The sequence below is a fragment of the Mesoplodon densirostris genome, chromosome 7 (assembly GCF_025265405.1).
Source record: "Mesoplodon densirostris isolate mMesDen1 chromosome 7, mMesDen1 primary haplotype, whole genome shotgun sequence".
Classification (NCBI taxonomy): Eukaryota; Metazoa; Chordata; class Mammalia; order Artiodactyla; family Ziphiidae; genus Mesoplodon; species Mesoplodon densirostris.
The window spans coordinates 74221148-74243063 of NC_082667.1; the positions used below are offsets into that span (position 1 = coordinate 74221148).

Below are 21916 nucleotides of genomic sequence, written 5' to 3' on the forward strand. Positions count from 1 at the left end.
TTGATGTGGTAGTTCCTTGAGTGTGGACGAAACTAGAATCCTTACTGCTACTTGCCCACCCCTGGAGCTGGGCCATTTGGAAAGTGTGGAAAGAGGACTGTAGCTGCAGCCCCTCTTCTGTCGACAGCGGGACAGAAGAGGGTGGATGCTGGCCATGCCATGCCATGCCAGGGCAGGTGCACCCCAACTCACACTTCTCATTTCCAACCTCCCAGGGCGTGGTGGAAAGCCCAGGGGACTAAGCTGGCCGTCCTTGGCCAAGTAACAGCTTCTCTGAAGCCATTTTCACTCTGTAAAAGTGGAGCCATATGGAAGATCAAAAGAGGGGAAGAACGTAGGCAATAAACTTGGCATATCTAAGGAAACCCAGGATGTATTCTCCGTACTAAGAATTTGCCTCAGAGGTTCGAGAAATTTTCCTTTTCTTCCAACAGGCCAAATGAAAAGTTAAGTACATTTTAGAAAAGTTTTAATTTGAACAACTTATGATTAAAAATACATTTTATAAATAATTTTTCCATAGATTTGATTAAGGATTGTTGCGAACTTTACAAAAAGACATACTGCAACAACAGCTGAAAGAAATTACAAAAAATATAGCTACAGCCCTCCTGTTTAAAAATACAGCATTGTACATCACAGCGTTTTCTTTGTGCAAAGTTGAAGAGAGCACTGCATTAGGCCTGTCACAGATTCACTCAAAGGGAAGTAAACTTTAACACAGTTACTAGGCATAATAGTAATAGGCACAGCTGGAACAACGAACTCTTTCCCCCTGGAAGTTAATATACCTCAGTTCTTTTATTTTGTAGGACTGATGGCTGAACTTAGCTTAATACAAATATATATTTATATGTGTGTATGGATATATATAAGTATGAAAACAAGTGTCTGATTTGAAATTAAGTAAACTCCCAACGTATTTACAGCATTTTCAGAGAACGTGTTCTCCATATCAGTCTGAGGACATCATCTCTGTTAAACAACTCTAGAAGATTAAACGAGGCCAAATCTGTCAATTAATGGACATCCTCCGTTGAGACTTCCAGTTTTCGCTGTGGGACAAAGAGAGTTCCTATGGAGGTGTTATTAGCACCGTCGAAATCCACGCAGGAGGAGCCTGTCGGCTTCGTTGGTCCACCTGGGGTACGGAAGAAGCTTTCAGCCACTAATTGGGACCCTTTGGGTGTCACAGGAACAGGCTGATTGGAAAGAGAAGAATGGAGGAAAGTCAAACCCATGCAGACAGGTACACCTGGCAACCTTAGAAAACTGGACTGGAGGGACACGTCACATGATGGGAAGCTCGCATGCCCTGAAGATCTGCCAGCTGAGCCTGAATGAGTTTCGTGTTCTCAATTATTTTTGCTAAGGTGAGACAAAAAGCTCATAATAACCCCATAAAGTGGACTCCTTGGTCACTCTTCCTGGGTTTGGAAGGAAGGCAGGCCTTTAATCTCCTCGCTCTCCCATCCTTTCCTTTTCCCAAAGGAGAAAAGCAAATATGAGTCTCCCGTGATGTTGATTTTGGGGACTTAATAACCTAAGGAAAAAAAATAAATGGAAATACCTGTTGTGCCCCGGTCACTGCAACCGATTGCCCATTTGTTTGGTTCTGGCCCAGGACTGATACGTCGTACTTGGTGGCCCTTCCTTGATGAGTGCCTGCATTTTCTGGTGTGACACTAACAGCCTCTATTCTTGGAGACACAGGAACGGTTCCGGGCCCGGGGCTGGCGGACACCTGCATACCAGGGGAGATGAGGCCCAAGTGCTGCAGAGTGAAGTTTACAACGGCTGAGCTCGGGTTCTGGACGGGAACGGGGTGGCTCGAAGTGAGAGCCGAGCTGTTCCCGACAGGGACGGCTGCCACGGAAGTTGGTGAGACCATTAGCTTCAAAGGTGTTACATGAAAAGAGGGAAAATTAACAGCAGTGAGTTCAGATGATGTCACTGGAATAACACCTGGAAAGAAAAGGGGGGAGAATATCTTAAAAGCACAGGCATTTGTCCGAGGAGCATACAAGGCTTGAGTGAACTTGAGAATGACCCACATTTGAACGGTGTTTTACGTACACTCACCTGCAATCGGGGAGCTGTAGATCCTGTGGTTTGGGGAAAGTGTACCTGAGCTTTCTTTACTAGACAAAATGGACTCTGCCCCCAGGGTTGAGCACTGGGTGAGAGGGATTAGGTATCCTGACGGGAACAAGGTCTAGAAAACAAGGAGGAAGCGTTCATTTTACACACAAATACGGAAGAAAAATGGCCAAGCGCCTCTTCTGGGACTAGTATCCCTTGGTGGTTCTCTCATCAGACTAAAGCCTCCAATGGTATGGGCCATGGGCAGGCCAGCTATAATGGCTCCTTGAAGACAATAGCCCTCCTTCCCATTCCAACGCTTGTCCTGAATAATACAAACCATGTGTTTCTTTTTTTTTTTCTTTTTTTTTTTTTTTGCGGTACGCGGGCCTCTCCCTGTTGTGGCCTCTCCCGTTGCGGAGCACAGGCTCCGGACGCGCAGGCTCAGCGGCCATGGCTCACGGGCCCAGCCGCTCAGCGGCATGTGGGATCCTCCCGGACCAGGGCACGAACCTGTGTTCCCTGCGTCGGCAGGCGGACTCTCCACCACTGTGCCACCAGGGAAGCCCCAAACCATGTGTTTCTTAAATGCCATCTGTGGTCTTAGGAAGTGTCCTAAAGCTAGCACTGAACCTGCTTAAGGGCAGGATTTACCCAGCACATCCCCGCTGACCCCCACCACTGACGCCCTAAGTCCTGCTACCAGACTTCTTGGTATGATGTGGTACTGTCAGAACAAGTTTAATGCAGCTGGACACCGTAAAGGCACTGCTGTGTTATTATCTGATTGTCCTTGAATTGTGTGGGATGGTATTTCCCAAGAATATTCTGAGGGGCTCTAGTCCTATGGGATGCAAGCAGGCACTTTGCGAATCATAGTCAGATATGTTTGGGAAATTCTGAATTAAACAAAGGAAAACGGTCTTTATGACAGAATTTCTAAGGGACTTTTATGATGGCATGCATTGTTCTCCAAGGGGGCATCATGTAACATTTCCTAGGTTATTCAGCAACTAAATTTTCGGTAGTATTGGTATTTAAGGAAAACATTTTAAGAAATGTTGATTTACAGAAAGGGAACGCCAAACCATAGGCCAAAAATACAGCCTCCTGGCTGTTTTTGTAAATAAAATTGTATTGGAACATAGCCATGCCCATTCATTTATGTATTGTCTACAGATGCATTCCTTTTTTTTTTTTTTTTTTTTTTTTAACAATGGCAGAGTGAATAGGTGCAACAGAGGCCATGTGGCGCACAAAGCCAAAAACATTTACTATCTGGTCCTTTACAGAAAAAGTTTGCTGACTCCTGATTTAGAACAAAGGAATTATACAACTATAGATTTTTTTCCCTAGTACTTTAGGTTCAAATGATACCAAACACCTTATAATATACAAATGAAAGGGCAGGGCATCAGGGTTCAAAAATTACAGATAAAAAAGAGAACTAATTAATTCATATTAGATGCCCAATTGTCATGCAGCAAAAGCTTTAGGAAATAGTTACATTCCAAACCAAAATGGCCAGAGCGTTGGGTTGTGTGTGTCTACACCACGCCTGCTGATCATTGTACTTTTCCAAACAGAGCCTACATGGGTGGCTAAGCCGCCTGAAAAGTCTGCTCAGTCTTAACCAGGAGCAGGACTGGTAAAAGCAAAAAAGCAGGTCTTGTAAACTAGGGGCCCTCCTTTTATCTTCCTCCGGATCTTTCTTCTCGCCATTGTCAAAACAAGTCTATACTTTGATCTAGCTGTTAATAGGTCTGGTCAGAATCCACAGTGCTAAAGGGTACCACAGACTTTCAATTTTGTTTCTTGGATGCTTAGTTCTGTTCAATATCTTTACTAGTAGGTTCCTTAAAGACTGCAGCAAAAAAGAATTTTTAAGGGGTAGATTTAGGTGTTTTACAAATAGCTGCTTTTTGCTATCTCTAATCGTACTCTCTCATGGTACAAGGTTTTCTGGTTGCCGGTTTAACTCTTTTCAAATTTCCAGCAAGACCTATAATACTCTAATAATACTTATCTTTCCATTTCCTACAAACTATATTCATCGCAAAATTTTTTCACCTATAATGCCAATTCCTTTTTTAAAAAAAAATTAGAACTATTAAAACAGCAGGATGAAAGAATTTGACATATTTCAACTTGCACATCTCACTGAGCCTACATTACCACTCTTACCCCTCCTCCTATGACACTATCCTGTTTTATTTTCACCATATTTCTTATCGTTCACTACCTGATATGTTCGTGTTTATTTGTATACTGTCTTCTCTCCACCCCTAGAAGTGTAGATTCTCAGTAAATGTTTGTTGAATGAATTAACACACGAATCTCTCACTTTCTTTGTTCTGCTCAGTCCGTGCTAAAAAGAAATGGTCAAAATGAAGTCAGAGATGAAAAAAGAAGCAGGGGATGTGAAAAATCTATCCAGTGAAAACCCTAATCCTGAATAACTAAGTGAGCAACAGGAGACCATTATTAAATCATACCCATTGGCTCAAAGAGATTATGGACCTCCCAGAAAATCGAATCAAGCCGAAGCCTTGTGATTTTCCCCCCAGCATGGACATTAGATGCAAAATGATACTATGCTAAGATGATGGATGTTTTGAATGGTTACCATGAGGCCATCCTCAGGGAAGATTTGACAAACTCTAAAGCCTCCTTAATAACAACAGTTACAGATAATACCCTTCAGCTTCTACGGTGCCTTAAAAGGACCACAAACCCCTTTATGTAAAACATCACGTAATAAATGCACTTAACCTCACAAAAACTGTAATATGGCCCTGGGGCAAGTGCGCAAAAGCAACCACCCCCAAAGGCAGGTGCTGGGTTTGGTTTGATCCACAGCACATTCTCTTTACACCCAATAGACGATCAGGAAAAACTGGCAGAACAAATTCTTTTTAGATGTAAAAAACAAGATGAAGGGAAGTAAAATAACTTGAATTAACAGCAGGGACAAAATGAGAGATTAACTTCTGCGTCCACGTTTAGTGGTGTTTGTTTATTTGGTGATGCTGTCTTTCATATATAATTGTCCTAAGGGAGGAAAACAGGATAATGTATGTAAAAGTGCCTAATACTTCTGCTGTATGGTATGTGGGTAGGCATCCAATAAATGTTCCTTCCTTCCTGAATAAAACTCCATCTAGGAAAAAAATTGTCTAGAACATCAAAATCCCTAGAAACCAATACATCAAATATACCTAAAATTAGCCAAGCTAAGTTTGATTTTTCTATTTGCACAAAATAGAAATTTTGGTTTAAATTTTAGGTAGAAAGTAAAAACGGGGAACAATTTCTCTTCTAGGCAACAGATGCCAGTTACATGACATCAAACAAACATCAAGTAATGACTCAGAAAGCAGGAGTTAAAGGGACCCTATGTGTCCATCCATTCATTTGGGGTCACGGCTGCTTGTAAATTATTTAAGACTTTCATGGCAGGTGTTTGCATTCCAGTGTGTGCCGGAGAAATGGACTTAAGGACAACCACCCGCAGTGCTTTAAAAAGAGAGCAAATAATCCCTTCCTCCAAAGGTTAAAAATGTCCCTGCCATCATCCAAGTAAGGGGATTAGCTGTCTGAGGCCTGTTTGGATTATGGGATGCTAAGGAACAGTTCCCTGTTTTCTGAGAGACTGCTCTTTGCTCTGGTAAATTTCACAAGCCACCAGATTCTCTCCTAATCAACTGGGGAGCTCCTAAAGCTTTGCACAGTTCAAGGCTGTACTTACTGTGGAGACATTTTCAAGCCCTTGTAGGTCTTCTTTAAATTTCTTTTTGGAACCACTGTCCTCGAGCATGCTTGCCCTCTTTGAGCCTCTTTCTCCAGCAGGCTCCCTGTCTCGGTTCTTTGTACCTTGTCGCTCTAGCCCTGGCAGCAAGCTTCCAGGCCTGGCGGAGGCACTGGACTTTGGTGCATCATTGGCTGCCTTCTCTGTGGTGGTATCGGTGGAACCTTTGGATCTCGTAGCATTACAAGAGGGGGTGGGGCAGACCGTGGGGCTCAGGCCTTGGGGCGGCGTCATTGTTTGGGCCTGGGCAGGCTGCAGGTAGATGGCATATGATGGGCCCGAAGGGGCCTGAGGTAGGATCACGGGCACTGCTGATGGCAGTGGGCTAGGGATGAGGGGGACCACCCCCAGGGGCTGGATGAGGGACGGTGCTGTCATCTCTAGCTCAGCATTTGCTGGAGTGTCCAGAGGGGCCACTGGTTTGCAGTGCCCAGATCTTGCCAGTTGTACTTTCACTTTCTTTCTGGGTTCACTAAAAGACAAGATTTAAAACATGATACAATGGAAACATGTTCTCTAAAATGTTCTACCACTTCAGATTGCCCCAGATTGAAGCTATGCTTTTATGAAACTAGCAGATAGTTTCTGTAATGATTCCGTATAGAAAAGATTCTCTCACCAGTTGCCAAGGCTACTGCCTATTCTTTTTTTTTTTTTTTTAATTTATTTATTTATTTATTTATTTTGCAGTACGCGGGCCTCTCACTGTTGTGGCCTCTCCCGTTGCGGAGCACAGGCTCCGGACGCGCAGGCTCAGCGGCCATGGCTCACGGACCCAGCCGCTCTGCGGCATGTGGGATCTTCCCATACCAGGGAACGAACCCATGTCCCCTGCATCAGCAGGCGGACTCTTAACCACGGCGCCACCAGGGAAGCCCTACTGCCTATTCTTACGTAAAATAAGTAATCCTAACGATGCAAGTAAAGTAATGCATCCTGTTACTAAAGAGCGTTGCCTACCTTGATTGCTCTTCTAACTGCATTTTGCAAATAGCTGCGAGCTGAGCCATTTTACTTGGGAAAGGCACAGAATTCTGAGAACTCTCAGCTGGTAAAATAAAAAGAAGGTGGGGGAGAGGATTGGTCAAAGCAAAAGAATACATGTTCACACAGATGAAACATCACTGAGGTCAAAGGAACATGCACCGCCCCCCAAAAACACCCAGCAATTAAACAATAAACCCCACAAATCACTTTTTATCCTTTAATTCATATACAGTTAGGCTTCAAGTGGGTTTGGGACTATGGAAGTTGAAACAATTCTCTAGCAAGTCCGGTGGGATCAAGTAAGCTAAAAAGTCAGATAAAAAGGAATTCTTCCGTGCAGAGCCCTGACATGATTGTAAACATACCTTTGTTGGTTTTGATAGGGCTAGTGGGAGCAGAATTTATCTTTCTCCGATCACTTTCTATGCTCTTTACCAGTTTGATGAGAGATGGGTGTCGAGTGAAGTTTGGTTTCCCATGTGTGGAAAAGAGGTTTTTGGCACAGTTCTCTTTAGAAGACCGCCTCCCTTCAAAATCAGAGGGAGCGAAAGGAAGCACTGGGCCAAGACCTGAAACAGGAAAGGGCAGTGTGTTAATACACGGTTGGTTCGGCCTCCTTCTGGGGTATGTGGTCAGAGTGTGATTCTAAAATGATTTTAGGAATTAAACTGGCCACAGTTTAAATAGAGCACCTACTATGTGCCAGATACCGTTTTTTTTTTTTTTTCCAGATACCGTTTTAAGGGCTTCACCTACAAAACCTTGTTTATCTTATTAAATAAATTCTGAGATAATATTTCACACTTTAACATCTCTGAAAGCCGTTGTATCTTATAACCAGTGGTGTGCTATAGTATGACTGTTACTGATTTTTCTTTCTTATTGATATATAAAACATTGTGCATCTCAGAATCAGTGGAGACTTAATCTGATGAAATATGGTGACCCTCACTGCTATGGAGTGAATGTTTGTGTCCCTCCCCACTCCCCGACCCACCAAATTCACATGCTGAAACCTAATGCCCTATATGATGGTATTGGGAGGTGGGGCCTTTGCGAGATGCTCATGAGGGCGGAGCCTTCTTGCATAGGATTAGTGCTCTTATAAAAGAGACCTCACAGAGCTCCCTAGTCCCTTCCACCATGTGAGGTTACAATGAAAAGATGGCTGTCTAGAAAGCAGGTCCTCACCAAACACTGGATCTGCTGGTGCCTTGATTTTGGACTTCCTAGCCTCTAGAACTGTGAGAAGTAAATATCTGTTGGTTATAAGCCACCCAGTTGATGGTACTCTGCTATGGCAGCCTGAACAGGCTAAGACACTCTCTACAACTTGGGTAGGTAGTTCTCAGGAAATGCATCCCCATTTCAGAGACATTTCATACATTAACTAACTGACTCACAGTCTCTTAGGTTGTAGAATGTGGGCCTGGGATATGAACCTGATCAGTCTAGCCCAGAGCCTACACTCTGAATCCCTGTACCAAAGGACCTCTCTCTGTAGTTATATCCAAAATCCCAATAACCTCGCGAAGGTGCCACTGTTCTTCCCACTTGTGGGTGAGGAAACAGTCTTGGAGAAGTAACCTGCCCAAGGCCACAAGGCTGATAAGTATCAGAGCTGGGACTGGAACCTAAACCTCCCTCTGCTTCCACAGCCCATGTTCTTCCCACTTTCCAGCACTTCTGTGTGGGGATCTTGGTGGAACACAAAATGTCAGAATCCCAGAGTTGAGAAGGAGACTCGAATATTGATACTGGAATGAACTCGCTTCATATTCTCCATGTGCACAGACTGTTATGGTCACTGAGCAGCATAATAATGACAGCAGTAGTATCTTATGCTTCGTGATGCTTTCAACTTTCTCAAATCCTTTCACATACAGATTCTACCTCCTGCACAGGGTGTGCAGTTGCTATGGACCTTGGACTGCTGATGGAGCCAAGAGCTAAATTTTCCATATCGGTACTCATCTTTAATTGTCATTTCAGTCACTTATATATGTCCTTTACATGTGGGAGTGTGGGTAGGAAGGGAAAGGGAGAATATCTCCAAATGTGCATTAATTCAAAATAATGAAGCAATGAATGAAAGAAAACAAATACATACCACTGGGATTTGGACTGATTTCTGGGCCTGTCCATTTAAAAGCTGGTTTTCGGCCTCTTTCCTCTGTAACGTGAACTTTCTTGATAAGATCCAGGCTACTCAGAACGTTAGCTATATCATACAACCTCCTAATTTTTGCTGGGGGGAAAGAAAGTGTATACATCCCTTAATGGAATAATGAAAGATCAAAGGACTTTGCTTCATAAGGACTTCATGTACATTCAAAGAGCTATCCTAACCATCAGTGTCAGAGAAAAATGTGACTCTTAAGTTATGCTAGTGACACTGCTTTAATTAAAACAACAAAAAATAGTTTTAAATATTGGAAAGACACAGTTACTGATGATACTGAATTTTGAAATGACAAAAGTACATGTTGGAAAAGGAAAAGTGACTCAATGAGATCATCTTATTGGGAATCATGTTACATATTTTCTAATAAAAATGTACCATTGCTGGGCATCTCCTAGTGAGGATTCAGGGTTACGAACAAATAGAAATGCAGTATCAATGATAAGTGTATTGCTTTCCTGCTTGTGATAGTTTATAAAAAGATTTATTTAATAACATAAGCATGGAATATTCTATAGCCCATCAAAATTTATAAGTTTGCATACTGTCCATATGTAATATGAAAAGCAGAGATTTGTTAATTCTATAAATCCTACATATCTTGAAAAGTTTTGCTGCAAAAAGTCTGCCTTTGCTTCAGCTTGACAGTACAAAGTTACGAATTGAGCCCCTTCTTCAGAGCCATGCCAGAAGGTTCTGAATTCCCTGGGGATTCAGGAAATTACACATCTGTAGTTCCTGGAATAGTTTCCAGGGCTGTGACTAACCAGTGAAATGGAGAGCTGAAAACTATCTGGTGGCTCAGAGAAAGCGGGCCGCCCATAGGTAGTATCAGGATGTGTTTTTTGAGATGACAGATCTCCCAAGCCCATTGCCAGCATTACTGCCTTAATCTCTATTCATTTTGTCTTTATAGAGACACTGGAGATGTCTGAATATACTTTCATATACTTTTAATATACTTCACCAGTACAACTTCACAGGGATGGGAAGGGATCTGTGTGGTAGCTCGCAGGCATTCCCCCAGCCTCTGCTGTGGCTCGGGGCAGCTCTTCCTCACCAGTCAGCTGGGTCCCCCGAATGACCCATGTCCAGGCCAGCCTCATGCCCTACTTGGAGGTCGCTAATGCCCTCAGGTGTCTGCTGAGCACTCCTTTCCACACTCTCTCTCTACTCCTTTTCGAGGGGGTTCCTGCAAAGTCTGTTCTAGAGGCAAGGGTAGAGCTGTGTTAGGGACCCAATCTACGGTCTCTTTACAACTTAGAGCAGATATTCTGGCTCAAACCAGTTTCAAAATGGCGAACCAACTGTGCTGCAGGTCACTTCTGGGGACAGTGTTAGAAGTTACTTTCACCCTCAAATACGAGTCAGTGGAAAGAGCAGAGACCTGGGTTCCAGTCCCACTTTACAATTTACTGCTCATTTAGATTTCAGACAGTACAGATTCTACTTGTGTAAAATGGAGACAACGTTACAGTGACAAAGGAGGTAACATTTAAGGAACTGTATAAGCCAAAGTGTCAGATGAGAGTAATTATCTACGTATCTTTGAATCCTACAAGTCCGCTAAAGCAGTATCATCATGGCTTCTGGGGAGAAGTGAAGATACAAAAGCCTAACTAGATATGATCTGTTTATATAACAAATGTATTTGGAAATCAGTTAATAACCGAGATTTTATTATTTAAGAGTAGGTCCAAAAGTCCATGGCAGTCGTGCCACTTACTTTTAAACTTGCTTTTATCCAAATCTTCCACATGGTCCTCCCCAATTAAAATCTTGGCAGCAATTTCCAGGCTTACTATCTGAGGCGTTGACACCAAAAATAGCATCACAAATTTCTGGCTCATCACTCTTAAAGACTTGTCTTTGCGGCTGTTTACAGAGGCTTTGGAGAAGGAAGAGGATTAGAGAATTAAAATTTATGAAGGGACAAGTGCTTTCTAAAGTAACCAGGCTAAAAATACCACAACCTGACCCCACGGTTGATGTGCAGCATTTTCACATTAAAAGCAGCAGTAGCTTTGAGCGTGGTTCCCTAAGGAACCGCTTCTTTAGACCTCCCAGAGGTGTTCTGCCGCCTGAGCTTCTCAACAGCAGCTCTCACCTGCCCGAAATTCCACTCCAGGAAGTTCGACAAAACACATGTCTGGGTGTCCGTTCTGGCCAGTGTTCGATTTGATGATCGGATCCTCTATACGGTAACTCTTACTAAAGTCAAACTCTTGTTCATATTCTTTCTTTTTGATCATCATAATCTGCTCGGCGTACTTGTTCTCTTCCCCGACGCTCTTCAAAGTCCCAAGGGTTTGGTTGAGGTTGTGTCGGCCGTGCCAAGTGTACCTGTTTTTGGCAAGCCGGCTCACCATGTGCAGACTCTCTAGGACGTTGACGATATCGTAAATGCGCCGGCGCTCGACATCTGCAAAGAACGAGCAGTTGTACCTTACTAGGATCAGATTTTGTAATGTGGATAGAATTGAATACCTTTTCCTTCCAGGGATTACTAGTCAGTAGGTTCTGGATTATGTAACTTTATTTATGCTCAACAAAGAGTGTGAAGATGAGAAAGGCACGTCCCTGCTCTCCAAGGGCACAAATAGTTAATATGAATGAGAAAGGTGACATTTATTGAGGGCTTCCGCTGCGCCATACAGGTTTAGGACATTTTTAAACTTGTGAGGTAGGCATTATTATCCACACTTTAATGATGAGAAGATAGAGGCTCAGGCTGGCTAAGCTGTTCACCTCAAGGCTCAGAGCCAGTAAGTGGCAAAATCGAGTCTTCAGTGCTCTAAATCCCACACTCTACACTCTATTTCTTATATTAGTCCCCAACACACACACACACACACACGCACATGCACACACACACACACACACACACGGCTGTCGTATGATAGGTACAAGGTGCTGAGATTCCTTGCTGTTCCTAGAACTTGGCAGATATGCCCTTGCCTGAGGCCTTTGTGCTGGGCTGCTCCTTCTGGCTGGAATCCCTCTCCCAGATGTCCTCATAGCTCCCCACCTTGATTCTTTTGAGTCCTGGCTCAGATGTCACCCTCTTAACAAGGACTGACCCGACCACTTCATTTAAAATTAAATTTCAAATTGCAAAGCACACCCCTAGCGCTCCGATCCCCCTCTACCTTGGTCTACATTTTCTTTTTTTCCACAGCACATATTACCTTCTAACATATATCATAATTACTTACTTATTATGTCCTTTGCATATTATCTATTGCCCCCACTAGAAAGCAGGTTCCACAGGAGCAGGGATTTTGTCTTTCTGTTCACCAATGTCATCCCAGCTGCTACAACATTGCCTGGCACATCATAGGTGATCAGTAGATACCTGCTGAATTAAAGGGTACATCCTCCATAGCTACAATGAAGTGTATGTGAAGAGATGAATCTAAATGGCATATTCTTAAAATATGAAATAAAGTTGCTACGTATAAACATGTATGAGAAGGACAAAACTTTCCTCCCGGGGTGATAGCTATATATTAAAATATCCTGTATATCTCTTCACAGATCCAGATTATAGTATTTTCATGACTCCAAAGGTATACCAAGTTTGCCACAGACCCCTTTTTAGCTGTAACTAGATCTGAGTCCATGAAGAGAGGAGCGAAAGGGGGCAGGGGAACACAGTAACTTTTGGCAAACACAAAACATTCAGAAAATGCACTGGTTCTCAGAGTAGTGCTGAATGGCAGGGAGGGCTAAAGCCCTGCTCCCATGCCCAGAGGCCGATCCTCATTGTAAACTGTGAAGAAACCATTCCACAGCCTGGCTCCACAGTGAGAAACAAGACCCAAGTTCAGAGTTGTAGCTGTTTATGAAACAAGTCATAGAACAATGGTGCCTCCCTTTAAAGCTTCAGAGCTTTCGAAATGCAGTCAGAGCAATCTCCATTGTGATTTTCTGCTTCTGTTTTAAGACAACTGAGACTGGAAACTGTATGTGGTTATTCTTAAATTAATAGGGCTTTACAGATCGATAACTTCTGTGTGGCCTTGTGTCATTACAAACACTGGCTAGATGAGCGTGGGTCTGAAGGAGTAAGTCTATGAAGTCCCTTTAATGATTAACCATTTCGGTGAGCTCTTTGCATACTTACTAAGTTCCTCGGCTACTTCATCAAGACAGATGTCGTTATTCACAGCAGGGTTGGGATAGTTGGGATATCGAGCTAAGAATTTATGACACAACAGTCCTAAACTTTTCTCTTTTCGACTGGGTTGGGATTTCTCATATTCGTCTCCAGATAAGTGTTCCTACAAAGAAAGATGTAAATAATGTCTTATTCGTAAAGATTTATTGGGGGCATCTGCGCTCAGTGACTAACACTTATACACATGGTTTGCTTCAATAGCTACAAAATTGGAAAGAAAAGGTGTGGAGCCAGGATAAATTGCTTGACAGATCTGAAAGGGAAGAAGTTCATAAGTAAGTCGCAGGTTCAGAATTCCCAGGGCTGTATTTGATGGGGTCCAAACCCCTCCAGGGCTCTGAGGGGGGTGATGCTTTACACTGCTAGTGCTTCTGCAACAGCTTCACACTGCTCCCCCGACCCCCGCTCCCCAAATCCCCCAGTCTCCACCCAGGCCTCTGAAAACCTACATGTAAACAATCTCTGGCCTCAGGTAATCCACTTCCGTTGTCAAACAAACCCCTTTTCTGATCTCTGTAGCGGATCTCTGGGCTCACGGCACTGATTAGCATTTTTAGGTTGGCTGTTGGTGTCCACGGTTCTCCCTGGGAGATCTCCTTGGGCTTGGTGGGTGTGGTTAAAGGGCCAAAGTCAGGTTGGATCTCCGCCAACACTATATTTGCTGCGGTGGATTCTTTCAGAGGTGTTTTCACCAGTCCCCTTTTATGTGGCTCGAAAAAGAGATTTTCCTGGTTCAAAACAAGTAAATTATTAAATCCATTGTAAAAAAGGATTTATCAGATAGCTTTTGACTCTAGAATCTGTATAAATAGAATAGGGCTAAGGAAAGAATGCCTAGTGAGGTTGTCGAGTTGATTAAATTAGTGACTATATTCCAATGATCCCTTTGACACTTGTCCATTCTAATAGCTAAATTTCCCATTTTTAACTTTTCAACAAAGCATGGACTTAAACTTTTCATCTTATGTTCCAAGAATTTAAAAAGAAAACTTTAAGACTTACAATTTAAAAAAAATTGATTTTGAAATAACTTTAGATTTAGAGAAGAGTTGCAAAGATTGAGCATTCCCATATGCCTTTCACTTAGCTTCCCTTAATAGGACTGATTATTTTAAGTGATCCCAAACTCCTCGGAGTGACTTTGACTTATGACACTGTAATAAGTAAACATCTCCACGGCAGAAACCATGTCCCATTCATCTGTGTATCTAGCACAATGACTGCATGCAGTGGCTACTCAATAAAATACCACTGATGCAGAAAAGTCAGAGAGCCAAGGAAACAAGGGTGAGGGCTGGCATATGGTCAGACTTGTTGGCAAAATCCACTGGGGAGCAAAATCCAGAGTGCCTACGAGCAGCATTTCCGACCAGAAAAGTCTGCTCTTTGGATATTTAACCTTTTCACTTTACAGATGGAGAAAATGGAACCCAGAGAAGTAAAATTAGTTACCCAAGACCACAAAGCTGGTTCCTGGCAGAGGCTGGACTGCCACTGAGAAACAAGGGGGTACATTAATAGCAGTTCATACTTAAGACTGATGGAGACTATGTTTCTTCTACTTTTGGCCACTGGTGACTTCACATATTCCTACCACCTGTATCTATTTTATTTTTATTTTTAAAAAATTTGATTAGGATGTTTATTATCATGTTTTTATTAATAACAACAAAAGATGTTTGTCTACAATTTACAATGTACAATGAGCAGTCAATCCCGCTCTTGCATTGCTATGCATGAACTGTTCTGTTTTAATGGAAACACTGAGAATACATCTATATCTATAAGAAAATGCTTAGGATGGCAATAAGCGAAAAAATAGAGACTCACTAATTCTTCAGTGACTTTAGGAACAGAGATTAATGGGACTATTTTATATGTCTGTAACTCTTTAGGATTTATCAAGTGCTTTTCCATTTGTGTTTTCATCCAATCCTGTAGTCCTCTTCTACAGAAGAGGACACCCAGGCTGAGCGAGGTCACACAGGACTTGAATCTGAATCTCCTCCATCCAACTATGGTGCCCTTACATGGAAGTCAGTGTGATGGACCCAAGGGGGGGACCCTCCCCTGATGGTGCACTTGAGAGGTGCTGATCCAAGAAGGGGATTTTTCTCAGGGATGCTGTCCTTTGCCTCTGACCATCAGAAGCAATAGCAATTCTCTTATTTGACTACTATCTAAAACTTTTAGGAAATTTGCATATTTCGTTTTTTTTAACCTATCAGTATTTGGACATCAATCAAGATACCCCCCACTGACAGTGTCCCCTATAGTTAAAAGAAACAGGTGGTTTGGTAGAAAATGATTTTTTTTTTTTTTTTTTTTTTTTTGCGGTACACGGGCTTCTCACTGTTGTGGCCTCTCCCGTTGCAGAGCACAGGCTCCGGACGCACAGGCTCAGCGGCCACGGCTTACGGGCCCAGCCGCTCCACGGCATGTGGGATCTTCCCGGACCGGGGCACGAACCTGTGTCGCCTGCATCGGCAGGCGGACTCTCAACCACTGCGCCACCAGGGAAGCCCTAGAAAATGATCTTAACAGGAAATCCAATCTCAAATCATGTCAAATGCCCTTTCTGAATTCCTATTGTTCAAGAATTCTCAGAAATATCATAAAGCAACTAACAAATTTTATTATTCTTAAAAATACCTTTTCTCTCTACTTATCTCTTTGAAATTTCCACCAAATCATAAAAAACTAGAAAGAGTAATCCTAGGTAATTTTCCCCTCTTCAAAAATTAAATTTCCCTTCCTTCTGGGTTTTTATAGGGGCTAACCAAAAAAGGATAACCAAAAAAGGATGCGGCATTAGTAAGATATTGGATATTGAAAAATCATGGAGCTAAATCAGGATGATGTTGCATTTAAAACTGCAAGGATGAGTATTGAAGCTAAAAAGGTACCTTTTCGTTCTCCATTCTGTAAATTTCTCATACATTTAGAGTTTCTTTAAAAATGAAAAATCTGGATTTCCTCCCAATATCCTGATGGTTCAAGTAGTCCAGGTAGTCCAATTAAAAATTTTAATATCCTTAAAGAAAAAAGGAAATAGAAAAAGTTAAAGAAAAATAAAAGCCGTAGATCTGTTGAAAATAACTTCATGGACGCCACAGGCTACTGAAACAAAGGCTAAAGAAAACTGACAAACTACATTTACATTTTATTCCCGAGCACAGACAGCCCCACGGGGCAGAGAACTCCATTAAACGCCTGTAAATTTCTTCAGCTAACCGATCTGCTGTCATGAGACTTCAAGCAACCCACAGAATTTCCAGGGACAGCCCTCTCCCACCTTTAGAGAAGGCAAACCATTCTCCAGACCCCACCGAATGGACTGTAGCAAGCACAAGCACCCACCTGTTCACAGATCAGAGCTCGGGACTCAGAGCATGAGCCCAGGTTCCGGCTAAGCAGCCACAACCCTAAGTATCTGGATAAAAGTCTGCATCTAGATGTCTGAATTTCTCCCTTGACACACACGTGCATAGGCTCAGCAGTAAAGTCTTGGGAAATAGCTTGATAGGTAACTTACAAATTCAGTCCTTAAGCTCCAAACGTATTCTGGGCATTTAAAGAGCGCCTTATGATTAAGACTTTTTAAAAAAGAGACTTCCTTACAGATGCGGCTTCCTTAAAGCGCTATGTACTTGCTATTCAGGCGGCTAGTTCACGCCACAATGTTGGACCCTACCATGGAAGGCTGCATTTGCTCAGCAAGGCAACCAGGTACAGTCCCCCTGCCGCCACCGGCTCCCGCGCCCCGCGCACTTCCCCTAGCGCCAGGCCAACTGCCCCTCCCCCACGCGGTCCCAGTCCGCGCGCCGCCCGCCCGGCAGTTCCTGGACAGCATCCTCGCGGTTTCTAGGGCAACGATTCCCGGCCAATCAGAGTGCTGGTCGCGGGCCTGCGATTGGTTGGCAGCGCCAGGGGCGGGTCCGGACCTTCCGCCTTCGATTTAAAAATTTGGCGCGGAAAGCCGGACCGTGGTCGGCGCCGCCCCTTATCAGCGCGGGGCTTGAGCGCGGGCAAACCCGCGCCCGGAACCACAGCATCCCCGCCCCTCCCCCTCGCTCGCCCCCTCCCCTCTGCGCGGGAGCTCAGCTCCTCCCTCCACGGCCCCGGGAGGAGCGAGAGGCGGGAAACGGCCGCCGCTGCCTTCCCGAGCCCTCTCCCGGTGCCAGGCTGGCCGAGCGCCGCGTCCCTCTGCGCCCCGCTGACCTGTCAGTTCACCTCACGGTTGGAGCCGACGGGGGCTGAGCGGGGACTCCTCGGCACCCCTTCCCCGCTCAGGCCCGGGAGCCCGCGTGTCGGGCAGTCAGTCGGTCCTTACGCTGCGCTGAGGTGGGTGCCGGAGGGAAACGCCGGGACCGGGACTGGCGGGCCGGCGGGCGGGCAGAGGGGACGTGACCGTCCAGGAGCAGTCAAGCCCCCGATTTGAAATTAACCCGCTCCCGGCGCGAGCCGATCCCGCGGGCAGGGAGGGCCGCTCCCCTCCCCCACGCCCGCTCTTCCCGGCCCCGGACCTCGCGCGCCAATCCGAGCCTCCAGACTGGAGCCGGCGGCGAATCAGGGTGCAGGCACCGCCCTCCGGTCCTGCCTCCACGACAGAGTTGGGGGAAAAGTTAAGCAACTTTTTTTTTTTTGGCAAACACCCCCTCCCCTAGCTCAAAGTTGGGGAATGAAGTTTAGTCCGCCCGGGGCACGCGGGTTGGGACGCGGGCGCTCTGCAATCCCCAGCCTGGGTCCATCCCACCCGCTGCCCAGCCCCAGATCCGCTCACCTGCCCTGGGGATCCCAGCCTGGACCATTACCCCTTCCACCCATGGCATGCATTATTGTGTTGCCCACCATCTGCTCATGGCCTCTAGAAACTGGGGTGTGGAGGGAGAAGCTTGCCAACCGGTGATCAGATTTGATGGGCGCGGGGTCTCGGCCCAGACTTGAGAACGCAGGTGTGGGAGGAGGAGGAATAAGGTTGAAAACCCGCCAAGCCTGTTCCAGGCGTCCCCTGTCTTCCCTCTCCAGGTCTCCTCCCGGCTCCTCCCTTTCCCCTCCCTGTCGTCTTCCCTCGCTTTTCCCTCTTTTTCCGGTTTCCGAGCCTCGGGCAGCTTCAGCATGTAATATTGTAGAGTTCTAGATTAATAGGAGGTTTGGGAGACACTCTAGTCGAGCGCCCTGTTTTGCAGACGGGGAAACCGAGGCCCGGGGCTGCAGCGCTGCCTTTGCCTGTGCCTGGACTGTTTGCGCCCGCGTTGTCTTGCTCCGCTGTTCTCTGCTTTAAAGCGTTTCCCTTTTCTGGGGACCCCTGTGCTGGAGTTGCGGGACCGCATTTATTGCCCAACAGCGCCTAGATCAGGGCGCCCATCTATCTACTGGTTTGAACTCTTCCTCCTCTTTTGTAATTTCTCATCTCTTAAGCTCCAGCAAAGCTCGGGGCCACAACCCCCTAGCGTGTAACTTATTTATATTTGTCAACGAATCACCCAGTGCAGACTTGCAGCGCGGGATATTCTTATATTCCCGGACGCGATATAAGGGCGGGGATACAGTGATACTGAGGCTAAGGTCGCCGTGCTGTAGCGACAGGCCGAAGGACCAGGGGTCCCGGTGGCGAGCGGTGGCTCTTTCTGCCGCTGAACGCGACCTCAGGGCGCGCAGGGTGGCTGCCCCGAACGGTTAGCGCCGTGGTGTCTCAGTCCTTCCCTCTCCGCTACCCGGGGAGCGGGTCCTACCCGGCTTCAGATAAGTGTCGCTCAAGAACTCGCTTCCACCTGAAAGCCGACCTTGGGCGCGGTGCTGTGCAGAAGGCAGCGGCCACCTAGAGCTCTCAGATTTAAAATAAAGTGAGGTCACTGGGCAGGGCCCCACCCCCGACAGCACTGAGCAGCTCGTTCTTACTGAGCCCCGGTACACCTTTTCCGGAGAAAGGTGTGTTTATATATACATCAACGAAAGGTGGGCAGTTGGTGCTTCTGCTTTAGCCACTGTTTCACGGGTTGTTCCCCCTCTCCCACCAGCATTTATAGGAGTGTGCCTGTCCAGCTCTGCTCAATCTACCTTAAGTTTTTACAACCCGGGAATCCTCTTTAAAGGGAAGGTCTGATGCCACTGTATTCAGAACCGGTGATGATGCATTCACATCTGTGGTCTACGGGGGCATTCATGCCCCAGGGGTCTGAGTGCCAAGTACCTGTAAGGCAAATAATGCAAGGAGCAGCCGCCTCTGGTGAGGCTGCACAGATGTCATCTCATTCAGTACTCAGCACAGGTGTTAACTATGAGTTACCATCCAGGAAGTGAAGTAGAACATTTTTAATTAACAAACCCCAGGTCTCGGGGTAAGTGGCTGGTCTGGGATTTGAAGCCAAGTCTCTTTACTCCTGAGGGCTTTCCACTGAAAGCCATGTTCTCCACTGTGCTTGGGCCAGTCCATACTTCCTTCACAGGATAGTTGTGCCCCATTTTATAGAGAAGAAAACTGAGTCACAAAAAGGTTTAAGTGATAGCCAAGTTAGCTATAGAGTCAGGATTATAATCCAGGTCTACCTGCTCCCAGTTCATATATCCCATTCCACTGCTTCTGAAAGTCCCTGTAAAAGCAATGTTGGTGACACATCAGACCACTCTGAACTACATAACCCCTCCCCCAACATAACAAAATATAGAAAAAGTGGGATCTGTAATTCTTGTTCTAATGACAATTGTCATGTCTTATTGAAACATGCAAATTATAATCCAGCTTACTGACTGGGATGAAGAGTGGCCCTATTAAGAGGGAAATGATATAGTTTTAAAGTCTTAACAACCCTTTCATGTAAAGGAAATGAAAAAAGACAGCAAGCTAAAACAATTCTACTCAACACTGTATGGTGTGTCTGATTTGAAATTCAGCATGAGTGGAAAGGAATGACACAAGACTACTGAAACCTTTTATGTTTACTGCACAACCAAGAAGGAAGGATGAAGGAGCAGATTTGAAATTTTTTTTTTCTTGTATTGCTATCAGACATGTTTTCCAGTTATATAATCCAAGGGAATATTCGTGCATTTGTTGCTGGTCCTTTGTTCACCATGTTGTATAATCTGTGTCTCATTGAAGTAGGCCAGTCTTTCGACTCTCTGCTGATACCCTTATGCTAGCACAACTTGGAGGGTGAGATGGTGGGTAACAAGTTCAGCATTAAACAATGTAAAAAGATATCAGAGGTAATGGGGAAAGATGAGAGTCACCTGAGGTATCTAGATTCAAAGGTAACATTCGGGATTTTGGAATCACGGCCCTTTTCGTTATCACCAGAGCCTCACACACAGGGGTGTGAAAAAAGCAGGCTCTTCCCTGCTGACCAGGGCAGGTCAAGGAACTAAGAAAAAAGTTGCTCTAGCCAGTGGGTTCCTAGACCTTTCCCTCTTGCTCTCTCACTGCCTCCACCCACCACGTGCTTCTATCACCCGCTCTACTTCCTGACCCAGTGGGGGCAGTGCTGGCTTGTGCTGCTTCTGCAGCACACATTGGCACAGAGTCGTCTACAGCTTTCAGTTGCACAAATCCCCATGTGCTGGGTTAGGTTGCAGCTGCTCCCAACCAGATCTCAGCCCTCCCTGGGCTTTTTAACTAGTTGGTTACTCTTCCTGAAAATGAAGCGTGCTGAGTCCACTTTGGACAAGGTTTAAAGAGGGTAGATACGGCAAGGGGTGCAGGAGGGTAGGAGAGCCTGGAGGTGGCTTGTGCTGACGGTGGAGCCAGAATTGGTCAGAGCCTGCTGGGCTGTGTGTGAGGTTTGCTCCAACTCTCCTGTGACTTCCTGTGGGGAACGCCACTCGATTCCGAGCCCTGAGCGGATATTTGCAGCCCTGAACTCAGCTGCCGCGGCAACAGTTGCTGCCATTTATTGAGCAATTATTGCATCTAAGTTTTTAAAATGCTTTGGGGATAACAGAACACAAAATACTGAGGACCCTTTTTATAGAATTGGAGTCTGAGTTCTGTCCTCATTGCGTTACCGCATCACCTGATCTTAGAATTGTCATAGAGCTGAGGATCATGTAGGCTTAGCGCTTATCTTGGATTGGAAGAGCCCATTTTCCAGGTTCTAGAGTACTGAAAATATATACAGATTCCTGGGAGTGGGGGCAGGAATTTAGTACCTGAGAAAGTCCCAGTCAATGCAGGAATCCCATAACCTCCCTGATCAGCGATGGCTACCCTTTGCTTGAAGTCTGGTAGGGAAGGGTAACAGTGCTGGCCCCTTCAGGCAGGTTCCTCACACCCTGTCCTGATCATAATCCTGTGTATGCATCTCTTGTTATACACACCCCACCCACACCACTGTGAGCTCCTGGATGGCAGGGAAAGGAACTCCCTTATATCTCTCTCCCTGCAGTGCTCAACTGGATGCCTGGCCCAGAGCAGGGGCTTGATAAGTATTGGTTGATTAAATAATTGCCATCTCACCAAGCCCAGAATATACCTTGTCGTTTAATCTCTATCTTCAGGGCCAAGTTCAATGCGTTGCACATACTTGGTGCTCAATAATGTTAGAAAAAATGAGCTCATAATTACCATCCTTTAAATTTTTTTTTAACTTAGCTAAATACTATTTCCACCCCCCTCCCCGATCCATGACTTCTGTTTTATCTATTCATTCACTAAAACATAGTATCCTGAATGCCTACT

General features: G+C 45.2%; 1 protein-coding gene across 7 annotated transcripts; it reads right to left on the reverse strand.

Annotated features, from left to right (window-relative positions):
• Nucleotides 1-511: 511 nt before the first annotated feature.
• E2F8 (E2F transcription factor 8) lies at nt 512-18253 on the reverse strand. 7 transcript variants are annotated; one of them, XM_060104985.1, is made up of 13 exons: nt 18091-18253; nt 16146-16273; nt 13689-13967; nt 13186-13342; nt 11167-11481; nt 10786-10947; nt 8988-9125; nt 7243-7446; nt 6851-6938; nt 5831-6362; nt 2083-2215; nt 1571-1965; nt 512-1202 (listed from the first exon to the last, which is right to left on the reverse strand). In XM_060104985.1, exons 2-13 carry the CDS (start codon nt 16158-16160, stop codon nt 1020-1022), a joined length of 2601 nt encoding a protein of 866 aa, XP_059960968.1. In that variant the 5' UTR covers nt 16161-16273; nt 18091-18253; the 3' UTR covers nt 512-1019. The 7 variants fall into 7 exon arrangements, with proteins under 7 accessions (XP_059960968.1, XP_059960967.1, XP_059960965.1 ...); XM_060104984.1 differs by having other exon boundaries at nt 18023-18099; XM_060104982.1 differs by lacking the exon at nt 18091-18253 and adding an exon at nt 17473-17743.
• Between the last annotated feature and the right edge of the window lie 3663 nt (nt 18254-21916).